The 25,000-nt window shown below is 39.7% G+C and overlaps 1 protein-coding gene across 1 annotated transcript in view; it reads left to right on the top strand.

Moving 5' to 3' along the window:
• LOC134630417 (spondin-1-like) overlaps nt 1–25,000 on the top strand; it is a 110,991-nt gene that overhangs the window by 35,725 nt on the left and 50,266 nt on the right. The window contains exons 4-6 of the mRNA XM_063477684.1: nt 655–728; nt 1,698–1,811; nt 3,443–3,591. Coding sequence (XP_063333754.1) covers nt 655–728; nt 1,698–1,811; nt 3,443–3,591 — 337 coding nt within the window. The remainder of the gene's footprint in view (nt 1–654; nt 729–1,697; nt 1,812–3,442; nt 3,592–25,000) is intronic.

Here is a 25,000-nt window from a genome sequence, read left to right as displayed (position 1 = left end):
ATGATTTCGAACTCTATATAACTGTTGCAAATCTATTGCAAAAGTGTTGTAAGACCATCATGCCTTAGTGTTCCTCCAACAATTTCTTCATCCTATTTTCCTGTCCTTTTCCTCAGAGTTTCAATAGCAGTGCCAGAGCACACAGAGTTTTATCTGTGCAGTGTGAGTAATGCAGTTCCTTTTTCCTGAAGAGAAATGTAAATAGTACTGGTAAAACAGCCTATTTTCACTGGGGGAGTTTCATTTTCAGCCAGTATTAGCTCATAAGTTAGAACCAGGCTTCATCTAAAATCCATGGAAAGATCTATATTCCTTCTCTGACTGTAATCCCTGCTCTCTCTTCTTCATGTCCATGGGCATGATTGCTCTGATACATTTCATATTGCAGCAGGATGATTGTATCATGGGGTTTGGAGAATAGGACGTTGTTCCTGTGAAAAGATGTGTACTCCCTGTCCAACCTCGGGGAGCCCATTACCCTCCCCCTTCCGCTGAAGATTTAATGGATCACGTAGTGGAAAAAACACTGCGGTCACCTATTAACCATCTAATACTCTTATTGCACTCCTCCTACTATCAAACTTTCTCTCTGTTTTCTTTCACTTTTCTTCTGCTTCTTTGCCTTTCTCACTACATGTCTCTCTGTGTCTCCAGGGCGAGTATTGTCCAGAAGAGAGTCATCTATTTCCAGGATGAAGGCTCTCTCACCGTTCAACTGTGCGAGAAAGGTAATAAAAGCTGCCCATCAAGTCTTTCTTTTCATCCTTGATTGCGTATCATGTTGCTAGTGTCCCGTGCTCTACGTGTAGTTTACCCCCCTCCGTCTTTGGAGCACATTACCTCCCTTTATTTCATACCATTTTTAAAAAAATCTCAAACCAACAAAGCCAGCTGGGGAAAATTGTGAGGACAACAAATCCTGGATGTCATGGGAATTTAAATATTGCTTTCTATTTCACTGCAGAGCCGTTGCTTTCATGCTACCTGTGATTTCATTGCAGAGAAAAATGGCACTCTAGCTTCCTAAAGCTCACAGCCAGCCTGATAAACACTGCGCTCTTGTGAGACAATAAGGTGACAGGACTCTCTAAGCTCTGATGCACACATTTATTGTACAATAAAAAAAAGAGAGCCTGGACGAGTGGTTTCTCAAACTTAATCTCAGGGGAATTTTACTTTCATAAAATCCTCCTTACCTCTCCGAAATCTAATTTTCCAGGCTATTATGCAAGCCAATCAAGCCGCCCTGTTTCAATTTGCTGACGTAAGTTAGGTGCCTTCAGTGTTGTGAGTCATCCTGCTATAACTTAGATGTCAAGTGAGGCTTTCTTTTTTTAATAATTTGGTGAGTCATAAATATTCAAGAAATCCCCTTGACCTACCTTTGCAAAACATTGGTCCTGGGCAAAATCTGAATATTTATGAGTCTGAGTTAAAGCTAATGTGTCATTTTAATACCGGTTTATTCCGGGGATGTAATTTTGTGTCATTCTCAGTGATTCCAAATTGTCAGTCGCCAGGTAATTTATGCAGGTGTGCATTTATATCAAACCTTGCACGTCGGTGTGTCTGTTTGTTTACTCCAGAAATGTGTTTTTTAGGATTAATCAGGGCCCTGCGTCCCGATTAACCTTAAATTTTTACACTCGAGTGTCATTTTGTTTGTGCCGTCATCGTTGCATCCTGTCTTCTCGTAGAGGGTGAAGCTACGCAAGCTCCTGCCATTGAATGCTGTGCCTGTGGAACTGCCAAGTACAGACTCACCTTTTATGGAAACTGGTCAGAGAAAGTACATCCTAAAGATTATCCAAGTGAGTTCAGCTTCTCAACATCTTCTGACTGATGCATACATGTACACAGTGCACTCTGGTACCTGGAAATGCTCTGTAGGTCTGCATGAAAAATGTATAAAAGTATTGTAAGATGGCAGCGTGATGATAGAAACGGTAAAAAAAACTGTTTGATAATTTGTGGCTTTATTAAAGAAGTGGTTTGATATAAATAAATTATCATTGAATCTAGATAAAACCAAATTTATGTTTTTTGGAAACCAAAAGAAAAACATCAAAATAGAAATATGTGTTGACAATGTATATTTAGAAAGAGTAAATGAAATAAAATTTCTTGGTGTGATCATTGACCACAAGCTCTGTTGGAAGCCACACATTACTTATGTTCGGGGGAAATTGGCACGGGGCATTGCTGTCCTGGGGAAAGCAAAGCATATGTTGGATCAGAAAGCACTGCACATATTATACTGTGCTTTACTACTGTCATATATGAGCTACTGTGTAGAGGTCTGGGGAAACACATACAAAAGTAACACACAAACAATAACTATAATACAGAAAAGGGCCATTAGATTAATAAATAATGTGGGGTACAGGGACCATACAAATGCACTCTTTGTCAAAATGAAAGCTATTAAATTCCAAGACTTGGTGAAGCTTAAAACAGCGCAAATAATATATAAAGTAAGAAATAAATTGCTTCCAAAAGAAATCTGTAAATTGTTCATAGAAAGAGAAGGTGGGTATAACTTAAGAGGGAAATGGAATTTAAAAACACAAAGTGCTAGAACAACTTTAAGAACTATGTCTATCTCAATTGCAGGAGTTAAATTATGGAACAGTCTAACAGAAGAAATAAAAGAAAGTAAAAACATAAACCAGTTTAAAATAAAATATAAAAACCTAATTTTAAATAAGTATAAGAATGAAGAAAACAGGGTTAACCCAGGACGGTAATGTTGCTGGTAATGGTGTTGTGGTTCTTTTTTGTTTTTTTTGTTTTTTTGTTTTGTTTGTTTTTCCATAACTTGTGAATCTGCAAATATACACATTCTGTATTTTTCATATGAAAGAAACTATACTGTGGTGGGGCTTGCTTATTTCTTGTTTTTGATTTATGTACGTTTTGTTTTGTTTTGCTTTACTTTTGTTTCATATGTTGTTTGTTTAATTTAAGACTAAAAGAAAATTAAATGAATGAGAGGTAAAACTTGAGGGGGTAGGGACAAATAAGTAAATACTTCTGCCTACTCCTTTTCAAACAAATAATGAATATTTTGTAATGACTGTGAAGGCACATGTTTGAAATGTTTGAAATAAAAATGATCTGAACTGAACTGAACTGAAGGTTTAGATGACATATGTCTATATACTATTTGGTTTATAAAGGTTTCCTTGTGGTAAATGACGAGATTTCACTAAGTCTCTGTATGCAGTCCAACACATAACGCCTGTACAACTGTAACTTAACCAATTGTGGTAACTTCTGGTAACTGAAACTGCTAGTAGAAATAAGTTAAAGATGTTAAACATGAGCACAGAGTCAGGATGAATGAATGATAGAAATGAAACAAAAGTTAAAAAAAAAAATCGTAAACATGTTGTCATAAGCTTCAGTGAGTTACGAGTGTTCCTGACTTCCTGTGTTGTAGGACGCGCCAACCACTGGTCGGCTCTGATTGGTGCATCCCACTCCAGAAGTTACGTGCTGTGGGAGTACGGAGGCTATGCCAGTGAGGGAGTCCGTCAGGTGGCTGAGTTTGGCTCCCCCATCAAGATGGAAGAAGAGATTCGACAGAAGGTAGGATTACCATCATACGGATTCTCTGTGGGTTCTCACCCACTCCGTTTTTGAAGTGTCAGTGTTATTTTCATGTCTTTTCACATGATCCTTTCCCATCATGTTGGATTAAAAGTTCTAGTGGCGCGACACATCAAAAGTATAAATAAAAACCACCAATTTTAGACCATAACAGTGTATATATGTATATGGTATGATCATCATTTGAGGCGTTCAGGCTGCCCTACCATTTTTCGAGGGCTATTACAACATACTGTGAGATTAATGACAGGTTGCTCGAAGAACAAGCTGAAATATTGCTCACACACACCAACACGCACGCCGAGCAAACACACATTTTCAAAGCTGCAGCTGATGAACGTGCAGCACCACAGTGACACTCCCATCTCCACATCATGTCTCGGCATTATTATCTATGATCTTTCTGCTTATTTAAACCAGATGCATATTGACAGCTTTTAATGCTAGCCACTGCATGAAATCAGATTCCTTTGGAAACCATCAGCAAACTTCTTTTGACTGAACTATGCCTTTAGGGGATCGGATATTTTTGGAAGGCATTCACTGGATAGCATACTGGGAGGACGAGCTGTTGTCTCAGCTCTTCTTCTTCGTGTGTGCGTGTGTGTGTGGTAAAACTGAAACATAGTGCAGATAGAGAAGAGTGCATAACAGGACACAGCTGACAGGTTTGCTTGAGCATACGTGTGTGTGTGTGTGTGTGTGTGTGTGTGTGTGTGTGTGTGTGTGTGTGTGTGTGTGTGTGTATGTGTGTGTGTGTGTGTGTAACCCAAATGCTTGGATGTCTGTCAATATAATATATAATTTCCTATAGCTATATGCTGGACTACCAAAAGGCATTTTTTCCTACATTTATGTACTGCAGTTCTTAAAGGAACAGTGATTTTTACATCTTGGGATTAGTCCCAAATTGCAAATTGCATAGCTTCATCCTGAATTAGAATTCAACCTGCCGTCTATAAATGATATTCATTCATTCACTTGGAATTTACTTGCTGCAATACGTGACTGAGAACTGCATTTTTCAGACATTTATAATCAGCACAAGACCTTATTTTTATCCTCAATTTTTCCATTCATCATGTAAAATCTTATATGGATGAATCTGTGAATAAAAGGTTCTGAAAACCAGCCTATAAAAGCCAAAATCTTTACCCAATCATATACAGACCAGATCATATTCAGACTTTTGTTTTTAGATTTTTTAGTTTCCGTTCTGATGACTCGTGCTTGTGTCTCTGCAGTCCACAGTGTTTCTGCTCTGTTGTGTCAAAACAAGTATTTAGCTTTGATTTAGTAAAGTATAGCTGAAATGTAGAAAAAGGGTAGTGTTTAGAAAAAAGACTTTTTAAATCACTGAATTTCTCAGAAATCAGGGGCTCTGTGGCTACAGCAGCAAAATTAAGCAAAAATTTGTGAATAAAATGTAGTTATTTGGAAGTTAGACTCTTGAATTACTCAAGAGATGGCTGGAGGTTTCTTCCTGTTAAAAGGGAGTTTTTCCTTCCCACTGTTGCCAAAGTGCATGCTGATAGGGGGTCATATGATTGTTGGGTTCTTCTCTGTATGTAGGGTTAAAAAGCAAATGCGAAAGTGTCTGATGAGTCCTTCTGCCTTACATGCTGGGACATTAAGGGTATTATTGGTCACAGGCTTTCAAGCGCAAGAGAAAAGTAAAAGCTGAGTTCTTTTTATCTTATAACGTCAATAAAATTACATCATCTCGCTGCATCCCCCGCAGCGGTCCATCGACCACTCCTGGATAAACGAGTGCAGCAGCAGGTTGGGTCGTTGTAAGGCACTAATGGTAACAAAGCCCAAAGGCTCCCTTGCAGCATCCTGCAAGCGCTGCACCCCCAGTCCAGATTAATTCTTCTTACCATGAAATTCCATTTAAGCTCCTGGTACAAGTAACTGTTGTGTTGGCCACACAGGTAGCTAACAGCTGCTGAATGCAAAGATTTAAAGTGGATTGCATGTGGTGGAAATCTGATACATTTGATTCTGACTCTGGTGAAAGGGCCTAAAAATCTCGTTTTCCATTTCCCTGTTCTGTTTTTTATTTTTTATTTTGGTTAGGGAATATCGCCTCAGTTGCAGCGTCATTTGCCAATAATCATTATGCAGTAACAGAGGATGAGAAAATGGGATTAAAGTTAAGAATATAACTTTATGTAATTATAACTAAAGTGCATTAAAGTTACATAAGCAATCCTGCTTTAAGGAGAATAGCTGGAGCCCATCGTTCTCTGTTCAGCACCACTACTATGAACACAATGCCCTTTCTTCCCTTTTGCCTGCAATGCAGGTGTGACTGTTACCAAAAACGAATTAATAAATACAATTTTTAAATAATACAACGATATAGTTCTAGTTTATTTCAGCCGTTTCTTTTATTAATTCCTGTCTCCCTGTTTGCTTTCCAGAAATATAGAAGGAGCAAAGAGCTCATTTGTAAGACCTGATAATAGGATATTTCCAAACTTTAAGGGAATGTCAAACTGAATTTTCAGGTCTAAAGCACAGAATCACACGATGTACTGTGGAAACAAAATAAGGTTATAACAAACAGATGTCATAACAGAAAAATAAAATGATATCAGTGATTACACATGGCAAAAATATTTGACTGCATTAAAAGAGCCTATTTTGCTGTATACCACTATAACACTTTATAATGTGCATTTATTTTACACAGAAATATTCAATATAAATAGTATAAGTGCCCTTGTCCATCTCTCAAAAGAGCTGGCAGTCATTTTAGTTTACAAAAAGTTTCAGTTTTGCCACCACATTAACATTAACGTTCAGTATGTTAGTGTGTTATAAAACTGTGATTACTGTGATAGAAGATTAAAATGCACTGTCTTCTGATTAAAATGTTACATAAATGTTGCTCATGTGAACTGCTTTGACCTAAAGTATATGGATGTCTCTGCGTGTTTTCTTTCTGCCTCACGCTGTTTCTGTGGGCACTGATAGGTGCGTCCTGGCCATTTGCGAGGGAACAATAGCGTGGTGCTGGTGGGCTGTCAGTGTGGTGTGTGCCTGTCAGTTTAGGTTTGGGCTGTTGTGTGGAGACATTATAAGCTGACAGACAGCCCTAACTCCTCTCTTGGCTGGCTCTGTCTGTCTCTGGGACTAATAACCACCCTGAGACAATGAAAACTTCAGCCTGTCTCATGGCAGAATGAGATGGCTTGATTGTGTACTGTAGACTGGAATGTTAGCTATTGAGCTGTTGGATGAAACAGCCCGATTGTACACTGGAATGTCAGCTATCGAGTTGCTGGACTTTGTACCAAGTCTTAAAAACTTTTTTTATATGTCCATGATTCAAAAGGTTGTTTTTGTTTTATCGGTATGTCCTGTTCATGTGAAAATGTACTGGACCTGCAGTGTTTCTAGTGTGTAGTCTTTCAATATGCTAGGCTGGCTTATTTTTATTTACCTAATATTTTTATATTCATATCTGTTAAGATACACTAAACCTATAACATATATAAATTAAAAAATATGTAAATACAGTATCAACCCAGTAGTTCAAAAATACAAAAAACGAAAATAGTCATATAGAGTACGACTAAAAGGATTTCCAATATATTATAATTGTACAAGTAATGTATACTAGTACATTTAATAATATGGTATAAATTTATGGAAATTTTGTGTCATTTGGTTTCTGTACCTTTGTCTCTCATTTCTAAAGAGTTTAAAAGATCTGTAGAGTTATTTGGAGGAACAGATACTAAATGTAAGGTGCCTTTATTTACAGTGTTAACACAAACAAATTTCCACTTGGATTTAAAAGTGTTTCCATACTTGTGTTATATAATTCAGTGAATTCAGGAACACATTATCAACATTTTCTCTATTTTGCCTTCCCCAAATGATGACTTGCTTTTGTTAGCTGGTCTTTCAAGCATGCAGTGGTTGAAGTTGCAGTGTGTTAAACTTTGTTGACTGCCCATGGTCCATATCATCATCCTGTTTGAAAGGTACTTTTGCACTGTTTTGGACTGGCAGCCTATCAGTCGTATCCTGCTCCTCATCCAGTGTCAGCTTGGATGGCTGAGACAGAGCAGCTACACTACTTCAATAAGTGGCCGTGAAACGGATATTTATGTATTGTACAGTATTTAAAATTGAAGTCTACAATATGTGCTGAATGCCAAGTGTCTGTTTCTGGTTTTGGTTTTTGCTTTTGTCAACATCGCAAACCTAAATCTGAAGTGCTATAAACAGCAAATCATCAGCAAATGATCAGGATCTGGTACAGTTTTGTTTTTTTGTTTTGGAAAACTTCTAACATTCTCATTTATATGTGCACTGACTAAGATGAATTTTTATGTTGTTTTAAATGCACCTACTGACTGCCTTAAAATAGCAGCTTGAAATATGTTTTGATGTTACACTGACTTGTAAGAGGGAGAATGGCACCTCTTTCATGTTGCTCTTTTGTTGTACTTTGCTTGAGGTTGTCGATTCGCTAGTTTTTGATCATAAGCCAAGTCAGCCCATTTTTACACTGGCTAAGATGTTGATGAAAAGAGAGAACATCTGCTTTACTCAGCTTGGAACGAAATTTTGTAATACTGGCGTTTACTATACATGTTAAACTGCAGATAAGTGTGAATGACATTTTTCCTTCTTTTCAGTTTGAAAGAATGATTTCATATCCTAGTAATATCCTAAAGGTGAACGGTAGAGAGTAAATTGCTATGGACAGTAAACTGATGATTTTGAGTTGTTGCATGAGCTGTGTTCTAGATACAGCATCCTTGGCCCCTCAACAATCCTGGCCTTTATTGACATGACACCATCACACAGTTGCTGCAAATTTTCTGTAAATCTTCCATATCACTACTTCCATGAGGTGCTCTATTGAATAGAGATCTGGTGACTGTGGAAGCCATTTGAATACAGTGACCTCATTGTCCAAAGAACCAGTCTGAGATGATTTGAGCTTTGCGACATGGCACATTATCCTGCTTGAAGCTGCAATCTCAAAAAATGTGCTTGGTACCAAAATACCAATACCACACAGGGCCCTGTGCTTTGTTAGTTTAAGCTGGGTTATGTATAGTTGGGTATCTGTTTCAAAAATATATATTAGTTAACTTTCCAAGGTTTCAGGCACAAGAAAAGTAAAACACAGATACACACATACACATTTTTTCTTTCAATTCGCTGGGGCATTAAGGTTCAGACTGGGTGAACATCGAAGTGGCTGCTGTAAAGGTGGGAAGCCGACATGGGTCAGTAATCCCTGTCTTAGCTGAGAATCCCAACCATCCAGAGGAGCAATCAGCTGTGGTGATGTGTGGACAAAGCCTTAAGACCAACCTCTCCATCGCAGCGCCAGCCAATGCTCCCCATCTAACAAACGCCTAAGCCCGGCACAAGACAAGCAGACTGGCAGACAGAGACACAGACAGGACGGGGAGGGGAGATGAGACCTCAGAGCTCTCACTGTGATGATGTACCTACAAGCCAGAACATCTCTGTCAGAAAGGTGCAGCAGCACACTGCAAGAAGACGTCATATACTGTATTAGAAAGTAATGACATGAGATTGAATATCCTTTTGAAAGTTAAACACAGGGTTTTCTGTACATAAATATTTAGATGCTAAATATGATGTTGACAGAGCCGCGTGTGTCGCATTACAAAAGAGTGAACAGCTGTGACATTTTTTCACAAGGCCTCTGCGTTCATTAAAGACATGACTTACAACAATCCTCTCCTGCTTGGTCAAGCTGAACTTGTCGATCTTGCCGTCCGTCCTCCTCCTGTACCTGGCATCCACTCCCGTTTGCACAAATGCCCAACGGGCGCAGCCCAACATGCATGAGCCTGTGGAAAATTTGAGATAACACTTTGTAAAGCTTCAGGCACAGATCTGCTCATATCACAGTGCACATAGAGCATTATATTGCAGATTTAAACATGCCAGTATCCTCAAGTGCTGTTGGCAGTTTACTGAAGTTAATAAGCTGCAGACCTTTTATAGTACCTGTAATCCTACAACTACACTCAGGTAGAGTTTAAAGGATTTTATTCTCATTTTTTAAAATTGCCATTCCATTGTTTGTTTAATCAGTATCATTAGCAATATTAGAATATATTTAATGCAAATTGAAGGAATTTAATTGGTAAAACATGCGAATCACCATAAGGTAGTTCCACAGCACAATGTGTGATACAGATGTGCGTATGACTACATTTTACCTGGTCTGAATACTTGTGTTGCGAATGTTTGTTGTGATTAATGCATTGAATTAGAACACTTTCACAAAACCTGCTGCCTACATTACAAACGATGCAATCTGGGAACCCATTATCTGTCACCTGCTGACTTTGCTTCTGGGGACGCTGGACAATATTTCAGGGCTTTTGGTGCGGCAAGCACACGCGTTGCTGGCACTCTCTCACTGTTAGTGAATGCAGAAAAATTTTTTAAGCTAAAAAGTTATCCATTCCCTCTTTTGCACTTCACACAGACTGTTTATGTGGATGCAACATACTCAAAGGTTATTTACAAAATGCTTCTTAGACTACAACACGAAATAAGAAACGTTGAAGTACAAAAGAATCATATGTTGATAGATGGTTATCAAGATTATCAAAATGCAATTCACCTGGCAAAATGTGAAATTCCTGAAATTTAGGGGTGTCGTGCTACCGTCAGCTGTTGTATCCTTTTAGCCGTAAAGCACAGATGCAGTGTTTGCTTTGGAGTGATGATGGGAACATGGAATCTCTGGGCTTTGTGAGGGCTTGGGCTTGTTTAAAGCTCGATGGGATTGAGATCTGGAAACTAGGTTAGCACCTTGTGCTTTTTGTTGATTTTTCTCATTCATAAATTAACCAGCAAGTTTCCACTGTGATGGGGTATGTTATCCTAATGGGAGAGCTCACTGCTAAGGGGAAGTGCCACTGTAATGACAACATGCTCTGCTTATGCTGGCTACAGAGACATTAGGTGAGGAATGAGGTCTGCAACAAACTTCAGGTGGGTGATGGATTTGAAAGTGACATCCAGACAAAGGGCCCAAGTTTTCCCAGCAGAACATGGCATTGTAATGAGATAATGCATATCCATTTTGGGGTTTCTGGAGGGCTTGAGCTCGGAGGCTAGAGGCGGGATTCACCCTTATTATGGGCGAACACAGCGAGTACCTGTGCAGGCTCCAGGAAAATATGCAAACTCCACACAGGCCCCAGTGAGCCACTGGGTTTGGACCTCCTTACTGTCAGGCAACAGTGATAATCACTGCACAGAGTAATCCCATGTCAGGTAGTTTTAATCTGATCAGTGTGTGTTTTTAATGTTGACATTTCGCTTATGGTTTGGCTGTTTAAATCCTTTTTAAAGACGTGGAATCCTCTTAGTGGCAAGTTGTATGGGGCAGCTTATTAAAATTAGCTACAAATTCTTGATCATCCACAAATGATTCCTAAATAACCTTTGGTGCCACCACTGCGAGGAGGTGATACCATATGGAGGTTTTTTTTTCTTTTGAATCTATATAATATGCTAATTGTCTGTTTTTTTACTTTAGTGAACTAAAGTGAAAGTCACTCATGTCAGCAGGTTAAGAGCAGACAAGTATGAGAGATTTTTGTCCCTTTGGGACCTAAAAGTATGTTTTAATGTCACCACTCTCCAACTCAAGAAACAAAATTACACGGCGCATTTAATTATTGATTGGTTTCAAATGTCACATGAGGCAGAGAGTTTGTAACCATCACATGAATGGAAGTTGTAAAATGTGAAGTGCTGCTGGCCAGGGATTACGTTCTCATCCTTTTTAATGCCACAGCTCACGATAGAGGACACAAAAAAAACTGCAGCTACCTGATTATTACTTCCACTGAAATGCCACGTACTCTCAACCAGCTGTGATCACGTCAAGATCAGACAGAGAAATGTCAAGAGCTGCTGGCCAACAAGAAATTTGTATCAACTTTAAAAAAACTTTAAAATTTTAATTACCTTAATTTAGTTCTTTGCCTTAATGGTGATTTTACTTGTACACTCCAGCTTACCTCTGAAAGGATTTGTGAATCGCAATCTTCTTCTTTCCGCATGCATTGCTCAGCAAGCGCTTCAGGGCACTGCGTGTTATGACTACAGCTGTTGTTGTGGAAACCATTTTTTTGTATCTTCTTTAAAAAGTTGTTCAGCTTTTAGCACTGTAGGCAGCAGTCAGAATCCACATATTTTTTTCTTTTAAAACAGGGACACAAAGGAGGCAGGGGTATAAAGAGAGGTGGACAGAGGTTGTCACAGACACAGGTTTTCGCTCCAAACGTTGCCTTGAGCCATAGACCTGACCATTTACTGCCCTGAGCCACTACCTATCAGACCTCCCTGGGGAAAACTGCATCTGATATTTCCTCTGCACAAAGTGACGCTTTTAAAATCTCACTTTCACAAAAAGTTTGAAATGTGTCACAGTGACCTCTGTGCCGCAGAGGATGGTCATGGCAAGAGGTTTGTGGCTTTCTGCTGCTAGTCTGAACCTATTTTCATTATTTCATTTCCTTAGATATTAATAAAGGTAATTCCTATTTTCTTTTTTTTTTTCGCCTTCCCCTCTTAAAAGTGGACAAAGTTTAGTTCCTTAAGTTACTTATCTTTTATCTTCTGTCTCATTTTTTGTTTCTCTTTGCGGTTTCTTTTTCGTCCACTTCGTTCAAAATTTAATTTTTTCATCCATCCTTAAAACATGTCAGGAAATTTTATACTTTTTTTGACAGTTCAATTTAAATATAATTTACTTTTTTTTAGTATCAGTTTACAAAAACAGTGATCTCATGGTGCTTTATATTGTAGGTTAAAAGTCTTCAGAACAAGAGCATGGTGACTGTCGCGAGGAAGAACTCCCTTTTAACAGTAAGAGACCTCTGGCAAAACCAGGATCAGAGAGGGTGAAAAGTTGGGATGGAGTGGGGGAAAGGGAATGCTGACCCGCTGTAAAAGGTTACTTTCTTCCTTTGCTATTTCAGCTTTTCCAGCTCTGATGTTACAAGCCCGACCTCACAAGTACTACTGTTGTGTATCGAGTGAGAAAAAACTTAGCTGATGAAAATTAGCAGGCTTATAAGAATAAAAAATCATAATAAAAGTTGTTTGTACAAAGGGTAACAAAGGCCATTAGATGTTGTTCACAAAGCAGCCATGGGAGCCCAAATCTGTCAAGAGACTGACGACCATTTTTCAAGAAATTTAAGAGGAAAAGGTTTTGTTAATGTATGATTGCTTCACTTGGTTCAAATAAATAATTTAATTTTTTTTTTTTTTTTTGGGAATTAACATGTTTTAAGCCATTTTTAATGTGTTAGTTTCTTTTCCATGTCCCAATTGCCAGTCTTGGTGACCAGTGACTGGGCCTCCACTACTGGCCGCTGCCCGGCACACAATGCATCCAACCCCTAAGGCCCCTCCTGCGGGTGGTCTGCAGGAGGATGGGCCCATGTCCCCTAGCCCCCATGTCCCGTTGTGCCTGGCTGGGCCCCATGGACTAAGGCCCGGTTGATCTACGTCCTCACCTATGGTCAAGAGCTGTGGGTAGTGACCGAAAGAACGAGATCGCGGATACAAGCAGAAGAAATTAGCTTTCTCCGAAGGGTGGCTGGCCTCTCACTTAGAGATAGGGTGAGAAGTTCAGCCATCTGGGAGGGGCTCAGAGTAAAGCCGCTGCTCCTCCATTGAAAGGAGCCAGTTGAGGTGGTTCGGGCATCTGACAAGGATGCCTCCTAGGCGAGGTGCTCCGGGCATGTCCCACCGAGAGGAGGCCCCGGGGCAGACCCAGGACACGCTGGAGAGATTATATTTCTCGGCTGGCCTGGGAACGCCTTGGTGTTCCCCCGGACAAGCTGGAGGAGGTGGCTGGGAGAGGGAGAGGGCTTCTCTGTTTAGGAACTCTGTTTAGCAGTCTACAGATTTTATGTGTTGGAGATGCATTATAGCATGACAGTAAAGTCCAAACTATTTCCAGACCACGGACAGCTATCCATCTATAAAAGTGAAGGTAATATGCTAACCTGCTCTATAGCCAGTCCACAATGGTAGTGCAGAGCTAGAGGAAAATGACCCAGCAGCCCAACACCGTATTATAACAGTAAAAACCAAAGCTTCACTTTCATCAGGTAAGAGAAGCAGAGCTGTACAGGCTTGAATGTTGTAGAGGAAATGTTGCCCTTTTCTGCAGTAGAATTGCAGTAGTTGCTGCTATCTTTCTGCTGCCTCTCACCAACGTTGCTGCCGGCTCTGTGATTGAATTCAATACATAACGTCAAACTGAAAAAGATGTCACATAATGAGCAGTGTAGCAAATGAATTTCTAGAGAAACTAAAGAAGTTAATTAATTATCTGGGGTTTTTTTTCATGTAGCGTATTTATTTACAAAGGGTAATCTCAGTATTCCTGGAACAGGCCATAACCTTAAATTTGAATGTCATCTTTTAGTTGAATAAACTCAAAAAGGCTTTGTGGCTTCCTATTTTTATTCTGTTTTCTCAGCTTGTCTTTTTTTTATAATGTTACTGTTTCTTCTTGGGGTTTTTTGCTTCCTTTTTCGCCCGTTCATTTTCTTCAAACACCTCACTGCCTAACTGACTGGCATCCCCTCCCAAACACCCAAAAATGTTTTCCTTTTTCTCATGCTCTTATGAGCATGATCAATCAATCAAAGGCATATGCTACATTCCTTTTATGTAAAGCACACAGCATTTACGTGCAATAAAATGTGCTATACAAATACAATTCCCATCCAATGTTATATCGGTTTTCCAGTTTCTTGACATTCTCATCCTAATGTCAGTTCTTTTTTTTCTTGCTTTTTCCTTTCTCTGTAATCTCATAGTGTTTGCATTATCTCTCCCTGCTTTGAAGGTCCTTATTTCAGAGAGAATGTCAGAGAAAGAAGGTGGAGGGTAAGATGAAGATGAATAGACAGAGAGGGAGAAGAGGACCAAGAACTCCATCCTTCACTTTCCTCTCTCTCCGCAAAACACTTCACAGGAAATTGCTACAGACGTGCCACTAGACAGAAGGACAGATAGGCAGGCACGCATGCACACACACACAAAACCACTCCCTACATCTTTATTGCTTCCCATAGAAGTCAGGAGCGCACCGCTGAATAAAGAGAGACAACACAAGGCGCTCGGAGAGTGCTCCAAAGCTCTCCTTCCATTCCTTTCTCGTCGCTGACATCTGTCACATTTAGAGGCGAGGAAGTAATGCTAAGTGATGTACTTTCTCTGCATGTTCACAAACCGTCGCTGCTTTCCAAAATGTTTTGTCAACTCGTCACAGCATCTAAACTCCATTGAGAGAACTGTCTTTTGGCTCTGCTCAAAAGGCCTCAGCAGGGAAATGAAAGCTCTCACCTGTGAGGGTACCACGCAAACACTCACATGTGAGGGTAAGTAGTTGTTGTGAATACACAGCGTCTGTTTCGCATCGTGTGGTCCTTTCGGGGAAACGGGTGATAGACAGCTTGTCAAGCCTTCCAGGTACAGCGTTTCTTGATGGAGACATTGGATAATTCAGTTTTTATTACAAGATTGTTTTTCATTGTAGTAGGACTCTAACCTTGATATCTCTTGGTGTCTTGGACGAATTTGCGCTGCTGCCGTACACCAGCGGTCCCCAAGCCCCGGGCCTCGGACCGGTACCGGTCCGTGAGTCGTTTGGTACCGGGCCGCGAGAGTTGAGGCTCAGGTGTGAAATGCATGGTTTTCAGGGTTTTTATCGGTTTTCAGCGTTATTTTGTTATCGTTTTTATCGTTAACTCGGTTTTCCTGGGTCTTTTCACGTGTGTTATGAATAAATCTTCTTTTTTTCGGTACCGGTACTAGTTTTATTTTGTTGTATTTATCCGCGACACCTTAAAGGCCGGTCCGTGAAAATATTGTCGGGCATAAACCGGTCTGTGGCGCAAAAAAGGTTGGGGACTGCTGCCGTACACCACACTGACAATTCACACATTTTCTCTGCCTCCAGGCAGCTTCTTTTTTTAATCAGATACATATCATCCTCAGTAAAATACAACTAGAATATATTCCCCTTTTATCCCCAGTACTGCTGCTCTAGAGAAAACAATGCTTAGCTTGTGTATTTTTTATAGTTTAGACATTTTATTTCACTGCACCCCTCATGCATGTTTGTGCTGTATGTGCTCTTTACTGGGTGTTGGAGTAATTTGACAGCAGGTTACTATGAAGGGTGTTGTCAGCTGCACTATATTTGGACTTCATTTGTCTGTGAGAGCAGGAGGAGGCTGGAAAAATGAGAGACAGCTCAACCCAGTGTTGGCTGTATGTGTGTCTGTGTGTGTGTGACTTTTCCTCTGCATGTATCTTGATTTGTGAACTCGTGGGAGTAATATTATGGATCTTGCGTTAGGTTTGTTAAGTTAGAGAGCAGCTGATAACAATAGGACGCACACACAGATGCACACATCGTGTTCACAGAGTCAGTCCTGGGGGATTTTTGAAAAGCTTTTGGTGGCTGACAGACAGACAACGTCTCTCAACTGGCTCTAATTGGCTGAGAGTTGCAGGAGGGAGACAACTGGACGAATGAAGTGGAGGACGGTGACAGGCAAGACACATCCTCCCTAGTTTTAAAAATTATTTCATGTCAATCTCACTCATGCATCAGTGTGTAATACCAATTAATGACTGCATCTGGCATCTCTCGTCTTTTTGTTTCCTCCTTATACTGACTGTGGAATAATCTTGTTAATATTAAACACAGATCCTTGTCTTCGTAGTGAGGAGCTGGCTTCTTCGAGGTAGCGTGGCATGTGAAGTGAATGAGAGGATGAGAACAGTGTTTCTTTTTTCAGTGTGTTTCTCTCAGAAAGCACAATCTGAGACAGAGAGGCACATTTTTCAACTTGTAATTTGTTTTTACTTTAAAAATGTTCATACGTTTGGAGGAAGTCGTTTATTAAAAGCCTCCTTTTTGCATCAGCTGATTCATTTTAAATCCAATATTTTAGTTTGGCAGAGACTTGATTTCCTTGCTAAAGAGACAGTGCCGACTTTTTCTGACAGATTACGTTAAGGTAGGTAACAGTAACAAAAACTGCATTTTAAAAAAACTATAATTATAAGTGTACACCAACCTTTAAATGTCAAGCAGCAATCCCTAAACACTGACCAATAAGGCCAACATGAAAGTGCCAAAACTTGCGCTTCCACTGATGGCAACATGAGGCTGCAAAGCAACACCTATTGACTGTCTGTGAAGGTTCTCCGTCATCCAGGTCATTGTAGTCTAAGGAGCTTGGAAAGAAAAGCATCTGGACTTTCACCTCTCACCTGAGAAACTTCTTCAGTTCTAAGAGCAACTGGTGGAGAGTCCCAGATTTTAAGCACTATGTGAGTGTCCCCCAAGAGGGTCATGGGCCCCCTATTGATCCTCTACCTAATCACACGAGCCAAGGTGTAAAAATGGGAGTGAAAATGGTTATTGACTGCAATCCCAAAAAGTTGATTTTGTTCATCTGGACGTAGCGTTTTCAGTGGGAGAAACATTTCATCACTCATCCAAGTGACTTCTTCAGTCTCAGCTGGTTGCAGGTTTCCCTGACCTTATAAACAGTACATTTGTACAATGACTGAAAGGTCAGTCATTAATATGCATTAATATGCAAATTGTCATGACCATTGATCATCATTGATCAATGGTCATGAGTACCATTCACAGAGAGTTGGGGAATGGCTGCAATCACAGCATTGTAAGGTGGTGAAAGATGTACCCTTTGGCCCCGTTCTCAGTTCACAGATGTTTTTTCCCTTTTCACATGGCCTCCTTGACTCTGCGCTCAAGCCAGCGTTCCTCTCTGTCCAGGATGTGTACATCCTCGTCATTGAAAGAGTGTCCACTGGCCTGTAGGTGTAAATAGACTGCAGCGTACTGGCCTGACGAGGTGGCTCTTCTGTGTTGTGTCATCTACTTTGCCAGAGGTTGCCACATACGGACTCACTAAGGTGGACCGACACATCAAGTTCACCATGGAGGATATATGAAAAATGACAGGCTAGCATTCTTAGACTGTGAGATTTCCTGTGGTGCGGATTTCCAGCAATATAAAAATGCTCACGTTAACCCTGCAGAAAAGACTTTCTAGAGTCCAGGACAAAAATACAGTTTTGGTCAGTTTGAGCTAATTTCCCCCTTCACAACGACTGTAGCGTGTGATCTTTCAGGCTTAAAATTACACGCGCTGCCGATTCGATTAACTCGTGTGCTTATCAAACCTGCCAGATGTCCACTAGGCCTCACTTCTACTAATTTGAGTCATTGACCTGGACTAACCATTAAAAAGCCGATCAAAGACAAATGCAAATAAATAATTTGCATTTTTTTTTTAAAATACCTTCCTCTCTGATTGAGGCAATCTGATGTACCATTCGGTCTGCTTTGAAAAATGTGTCTCCATCACAGCTTCATCACTTTCGGGTTGGAATATTAGGAATATTTTTTAATGTAGCTGCCTGTCTCTTTTCAGTCATGTCTATAGACTGTTCCCTGCCCATTACATCACATCTCTGCTGGTGTGTTGTTTTGAAATGACAACACTTTATTCATTTATAAGTATATGACAGTGCCTTGTTTCTTATGGATACATGGGCCCCTCTTTGCGCTTGTAAAGCTGTACTCAGTCCCTCACCTGTCTTGAAATTGTCTACATTCAGCACAAACGTTACTTTTTTTCTGTCACTCGTCTATCTCAATGGTAAAAATACAGTTTGTACACCTACAACATCTCTGAAGTTAGACCCAACTGCACCATCCAGGTTTAAGTTTTTTAAAGTTTCAGAGCTGCACAGTGAGTAATACATCCTAGTTCATTTAGCCCTACTGTAGTTGCAGCCCTTTCAGACATTTATCAAAACTCTAACACATTTATTCAGCTTACTGTCCTCCACCCACAAGCGTGTGCACGTTATAGCACCTCAGTTGAAACTTGCTGAGTTCACAGCAGCACTGTTGAGTGTAAATTGTAACAAAAGAAATCGAATCATAAGCTCTGTTATATTCTTCCCAATATTTAGATTCAGTGTTCTGTGTAGTAAACAAATGTTTGTATGAACTTGAGAGAATTTAAAAAATTCAATTACAGCTGCTCAAGCAAAATGTGCTGCAGTTATATTTAACATGTGGGCTATCAACAATACTGTGATTTAAACTGGCCGTGTTTTATCTGTGTAGGTGGAATATATTTATGTGTTTTTGAATACGTGAAAACATCAATGTGTTTGCATGCTGATTTTAGCATTTAGCTCAAGCTACAGCTGTGCCTAAGTACGCCCTCATAGTTACTAGTGCGGTTTTAAGCTCTTGGACTGAAACATGCTCTGTGCCTAAATTGAATTCTGGTGTCAGGTATAGATCCTTCTACCCCCCCAGAGGAAGAGACCAATTCAAACTTGAAAAGGCAAATGCAGACTTTCACTAACAGCACTGGGCAGAACTCCAGAGACAGCTGGACTCTCTGACATGAGATATTTCTCACCTTCATCCCCTTTTGATATAAAGCGGGACACATCAGCTAGCCCAGTGAACATAAATGTCCATTTTATGGACATCAGCACCCCGATTTGAGGCATTAAAATTCACTTTCCACTTCCTGCCATATGGAGATTCTGACATGAAAGCTGTTAGTCAGGCTTTCAAAAATCTTTAATGCAGAATCCAGAGACTCCCTGAGACAAATAAAGTTTAGACAGACTATGTAATCCAAATGGGATTTTATAGCATAGTTATTTGCAGCAGTCATCAAAGAAGGTTTACAATTACATTCTAGTGTTAGGCAGGATGACGACGACGCTCATAGCACATCTCATGCCTCTGTCTGTCTTTCATCTTACGTTGAAAGGCTTTAATGCTTCACTTTGCAGTGGGACTTCATTTAAGCTCAATGCTCAGATGCACTTGGGGAATTTTCGCGTTCACAGGTCTCCGCTGTAACATATCCTCTTTGCTGTGGAGATGACTGCTGGCTCTAAAGGGCCCTTTATTCTGCAGTTTTCCCACATTTTAATTCTTTAATGTTTTTTGCGACACTTCAACTGTCTGTTGAATTATCTCCTATCAAATGTGATATGTCACAGTGTTCTTTTTTTAAATATACAGTATGTGATCCCTATAAATGAGTGATCTTTTTAAAGGCCACATTGAAATTCAGTCTGTAAAGATAATGTGACAGCAGAGCCGAATGGATAATCCAGTGATGTATAAATGATGAATTAGATTAATAGAATTGTGGTTGTAATAACGTGTGCCTGGTCATAAATGTTTAATAAGGTATTTCAAAATGCACAGCACTGACAGAAACCGGTGTCCCCGATGGATTGTTTTTACTCAGGGCTAAAGATCCCCTGTCAGCAAATCAATGGAGGAGATTGAGGCTGTGGCGAGACAGTTTGTTAGGCTGGCTGGCACCGCAGGGCCTGTCTTGTCCTTGGCATGTCTTACTTTGTTTTATTTTGTTTGGTCATTTTATTTCTCTGTCAGGGTTTCTTTTCCCTTTTTCAGAAGAAAAGGGAGGGTGGTAAAAGGATTTTACCTAAGCCTCACTGGAACGGAAAAGGCTGAAAATGAGAGCGAGAGGAGAACAAAGGGCATTGAGTGTTCCAAAATTTGCCATTCAAATGATGATAAATCCACAAAACTTACACAACAGAAGTGCAAACCAAAAGCAGAACTGTGTTTTAATGTTGTGTCTTTTATTGCAGTTCTAAGAGTGTAAAACTGTTCACACTGAACACATCACATTATAGTGCAAAACCCCCCCCAAAACTCCCTTAAGTTCTCCAGTAAATGTCTGAGAGGACCCCATGTACAACTGGAGTATGAAGATTATGCTGCATGGTTTGAATGTTTTGATGTGACTGAAATCTTAGAAGCATTAAAAATGATTTGGCTCCAGGTCTTGGGCCTATAGTGACCAATGCACGAATGTTGGGGACTTAAATCTTTTCAAAAAGACAAAAAGCAAAGGATCGCTTTGTCGACACCTAACAAGCAAATTGTGTTTTTCCTTCCTGCTTTTGCCTCTTGTCCCTCCTTTCTTATTGTATGCCCCATTCTCATTGGTTCTCTTGTTCCCATATGGATTTATAGTCCTGTTACCTTTGTACTTCGTCCCCTCCAAACTTTGTTTTTCTGGATTTCTGGACATTTTTGTGAGTTATGAAAAGCTTGCCTTTTGGTCCGTGTCCCTGCCTTCAGTGTTCTGTGTTTGGGCTTTCATTTTGACATGCACATAACCTGTTCATTGTTTTCTTGACCTTATCAAAGTAGCACTGGCTGCTTGTTGGTTGATTGCAGACTTTAATACAAAGTCACTGACTACATATTGCTTAACACAAGTAGATGATTTTGATTGGCTAGTCCCTTTTAAAAAAAAAAATCAACCTCAATGATGTCACCGTTCACTTTGAGTACTTTTTTTAAACCTTCTAATAATGGGAGTATTCCACATCCCTTGCTGCAGTAGTTTTTAATTTGCCTGCAGTTTCTACTTTATGTGTCCTCTTGTACTCCAGCTGTCATAAACCAGATGCAAAAAGGTCTGAGTCTACTTTAATTGCTACCCTGTCCTAGTAGCAATACGTTTTACAAGCCGTGGAGGGTGAGTGACTGACTTTCTTCTGGGGTTGAGCACAGCCTCGAGGTGGTTTCAAACTTTTTGTGAAGTGAATTTTATCTGCGGTTTCATCAAGCTATCAGAAGATTGCCTCCCAGGGTGCAGGAATGAAGTCTCTGGCTGACTGTTGAACCAGACGCAGGAAGAGCAATGCTGATTCTGTGGAGCAGCTGTTTTCCCTCCAGCCCCCTAAGTAAAATCCCAGCACTCCCCAACCCGCCCGACCCCAAGCATTTGATTATTGGACTTAAACCATTTTGTCCACAGTGTCTCACAACAGCAGACAACCATTATGTCCTTTTAGTACGGCCAAAGTGAGAGCTGTGTCTGCTCATCATTAAGTCCTACTACAGGCTTAGATTTTGTGCTTTAGTTTAAATATTTTTAACACGCATAAATGTTGCCTCATTTGCTGCTACCCAGGGTGAGTTAACATCTTCTCATTAATTTTGTATGAAGTTGCTCCCAGCCTGAAGTTTACTTTGCACTCAGTCTGAAAATGTCTTTAAACTAAGATCTGCAAACATTCAGCTCGACTGAAGATTGAGCTGTAAAGATACACTACAATTATAACACAGGGACAGATAAAATATTAAATGTCATTCAGCCGTTAGGTCAAGTAAATTAACTGTGAATGTGAACATTTGATTAAAATTGTAGTTGGAATAGAATTGCAATGATAAAGCAGCTCTTATTATAGACGTGAACCAAACAATAATTTAATCGTCGAGTTCATAAACACAACATTAAGCAGGAGACAGAACATTAAGCAGTAGCATTTTTTATAATTAATTAATTGTTCAAGAGAAGCTAAAAATAAAAATCTATAATAACCAATGTCAGGAAATTGCTGCTTTTTCTTGCAGTAATAAGCAGATTCGTTTTGGTCTTCAGAAAGAAATTAAAATTAAAGTTGCTCTTCAAGAAGATTAGCTGAATGTCCTTCTTGGGCTTTCTGCCTCGTAAGTTGTGCACAATATCCTTTTGTTAATTAGAACTTAGAAAAAAAACGAGTGCAACGTGGGAAGAGGAGGAAGCAAGAAAACGTGCCAGGTATAATCACACTCCGCCTTTCACCGTCAACACTTAATGCTACATATTTTAAATATTGTGATGTGTACATGTTTTAAAAGTGAACACCGCAGGTTTTTATCATTTGTAAGTAGATATACATTATTTGCATAAATCTGATTTTATAAGTATAAAAAATAAGCATCACTAATATCTGTGCGTATGAAAGAAAGACATGTTTGGCGTTTTTTTGTATTATGTTTTTTGTCGTAGCGGTAATATGTTCAGTATCCCCTGGTTTGTAAGAGAGTGTCTGACTACACCACCACTGCATGTGGAAACATTTCCTCTGGCCATCTGCCTCATAACAGACTGCAGTTTTTGATATCAGACCTGGACTATTTTTGGCCATTGGAGCAAACGATATTTCCTGGTTTCTTTTTTTCTCCATATGATACAGTGAGAACAATCTGCGCTTAGCACCGGTCTATTACAAACCAGCTGGGTCTGCACCTGTGATTTTTAGTTATATTTATTTTTTAGGCAAGCTGTAAGTGGTAATGTACCTTATTGGGCTGCGCTTCTGTTTACTTCTCCATATCAAAAGAAAATCACATGGAAAAAAAGCTATAAAGAAGTAAAGAACCAGGCAATTTTGATGGTGTTTAGCTGACCGCATGTCTACATGTTGAGTCACTGCTGTATGTAAATGAAGTTAAAGGTGATTGTGTGCTATCCTGCTGGGATGGACATGCTGGAAATAAGAAACAATGCCACCATGTCCCTCTACTCTCTTCCTGCACATATGATGTCCCACCTCATGCGTGCAGGTAGTGCTACATGAGCTCATTACAGCATTAAATGTTTCACTTAATTCCCCACCTTTGCGTTTATTGCACCCTTTCTTTATTGCAGCTGTCCACTTTGGCAACTTTTTATCCAAAAAGTAAGAAAATGACAATAAACACTGATTAACAAGTTCACCAAAATGTGTCATTTTCTTGATTATTCTGTTAAATTTAATCGCTTTGTGGTGAACATCTTTTTTTACTAACTTACCACGTCCAAGGTCACCTCAATCTCTGCACTCACTCATAGCCACATCTTCAATTTTAAGCTTTCTATCCAAAGTCAGCGTCGATCTTTTTGAAATGCTGAGGACAAATGATTACATACCTTCACTCCCCCTTAATCCTTTGTTTCTACTCCACAGGGAGCGCCGTTGCGTTTTTACAGCTGCCACTTTTCTATGTTTGCATCTGCAGCGTTTGTGTTTGTGTGTTCGTGCATGTGCGTGTGTGTCCTCTCCTAATTGGGAATTTGTATTCATTAAAAGCCCTGAATGGACACTAAGATGCAAGTCCACACCTGTTGTTTATGTCAGCAGCGTCTCAGTTGGAGGCGGGTCAAGATTAACAGTGGCCAACCATCCCCTCTCCTCTCTCATCAATAATCACAATCACATCATGAATCTCCAATTATCTCCCAAGCTGCGAGCCCCGGGGCGAGATCCGAGTCTGTCTTCCAGTCTTGAAATAATGAGCAGATTTTTTTAAAGGTATTAACATGCTTCCCACCATAGATTTTCATCCTAATTATTCTTTTCCATTGTATCTCATTAGGTTAGAGAAGAGAGATTAAGTTTTGATCAGGAGAGGTGTGTTTGGGCGTGTGGCTTTTTGCATGCATGAGAGAGACAGAGGTGAGATGATCAGTTGTCTTGTAGCTAGTTGGTAACAGGAATGCACAGATGACTAACAACAAATAGGGAGATGTACAGTAGCTTGTTAGCTTCACACGCCTACCAGGTAGCAATATGTTGGGAGTTTTATAATGAGGCTGCTTCTTTCATGTGGACCGAAGCTTTAATCCCCAACACATCAGCAGAATGACATATGGTAAACAGTGCATTGTTTTTCACCTTCTTTCTTTGATGCATTTCACTTATTTTCCTCACTTTCTTCTCAAATCAGCTTCTGCTTTCCTTACTTTTTGCTTACATATTATACTTTTCACTCCTCTTTTATTCTGGATGTTTTACTGTCTTTCTTTTCCTTCCTTATCTTTTGTTTTGTATCTTTAGCCCTGACCATTTCCTCTTCCTTCTTGCCCTGTTTTTATCAACATAAAAACTTCTTATCTTAACTTGTTCTTTCTTATTCTTTTGTTGGTTTTCAGATAAAATTGAGATTGTGATTGGCTTTGGTTGCTGCTAGAGTGCTTGGGCTGCTCAGAAAAACATTGTCTTAGAGCCTTGCTTGTTGCTCTTGTGTTCAGCCTCACATAGGACTTGGTTTCTTTACAGAAGTTGTAGACAGTGCTGTTGCGATTGCTAAATGGTTAAATATTACCTATATATATCACAGGTTCTTAGAAATCAAAACAGAGTAAATGAAATTAGCATGTGATTACTTGTTCTTTCTCCCTGTGATAACAATTTAACATTCTGTGTATGCCAGTAGTTATATGAGTATTAACACCTGCTGTCCACAGGTCCCATGTAGTCAAGTAGTTCCTTGAAAGGCCACTTGAGACTTTATTATTGGCTTCCAAGCATATCCAGCTCTCCAGGTAGTCTCCTGCTGGGGGTCTTTTAAAGTTTTTCTTTGGGCATTGGCTGCTTTTTTATCAATTTCAGATTAGTATTATTTAAGCTACTTATTCAAGCATAAAAAAGACACCTAACACAAGTGATG

Source organism: Pelmatolapia mariae, linkage group LG7 (assembly GCF_036321145.2).
Source record: "Pelmatolapia mariae isolate MD_Pm_ZW linkage group LG7, Pm_UMD_F_2, whole genome shotgun sequence".
Lineage (NCBI taxonomy): Eukaryota > Metazoa > Chordata > Actinopteri > Cichliformes > Cichlidae > Pelmatolapia > Pelmatolapia mariae.
This window is presented reverse-complemented; position numbering and strand designations above follow the sequence as displayed.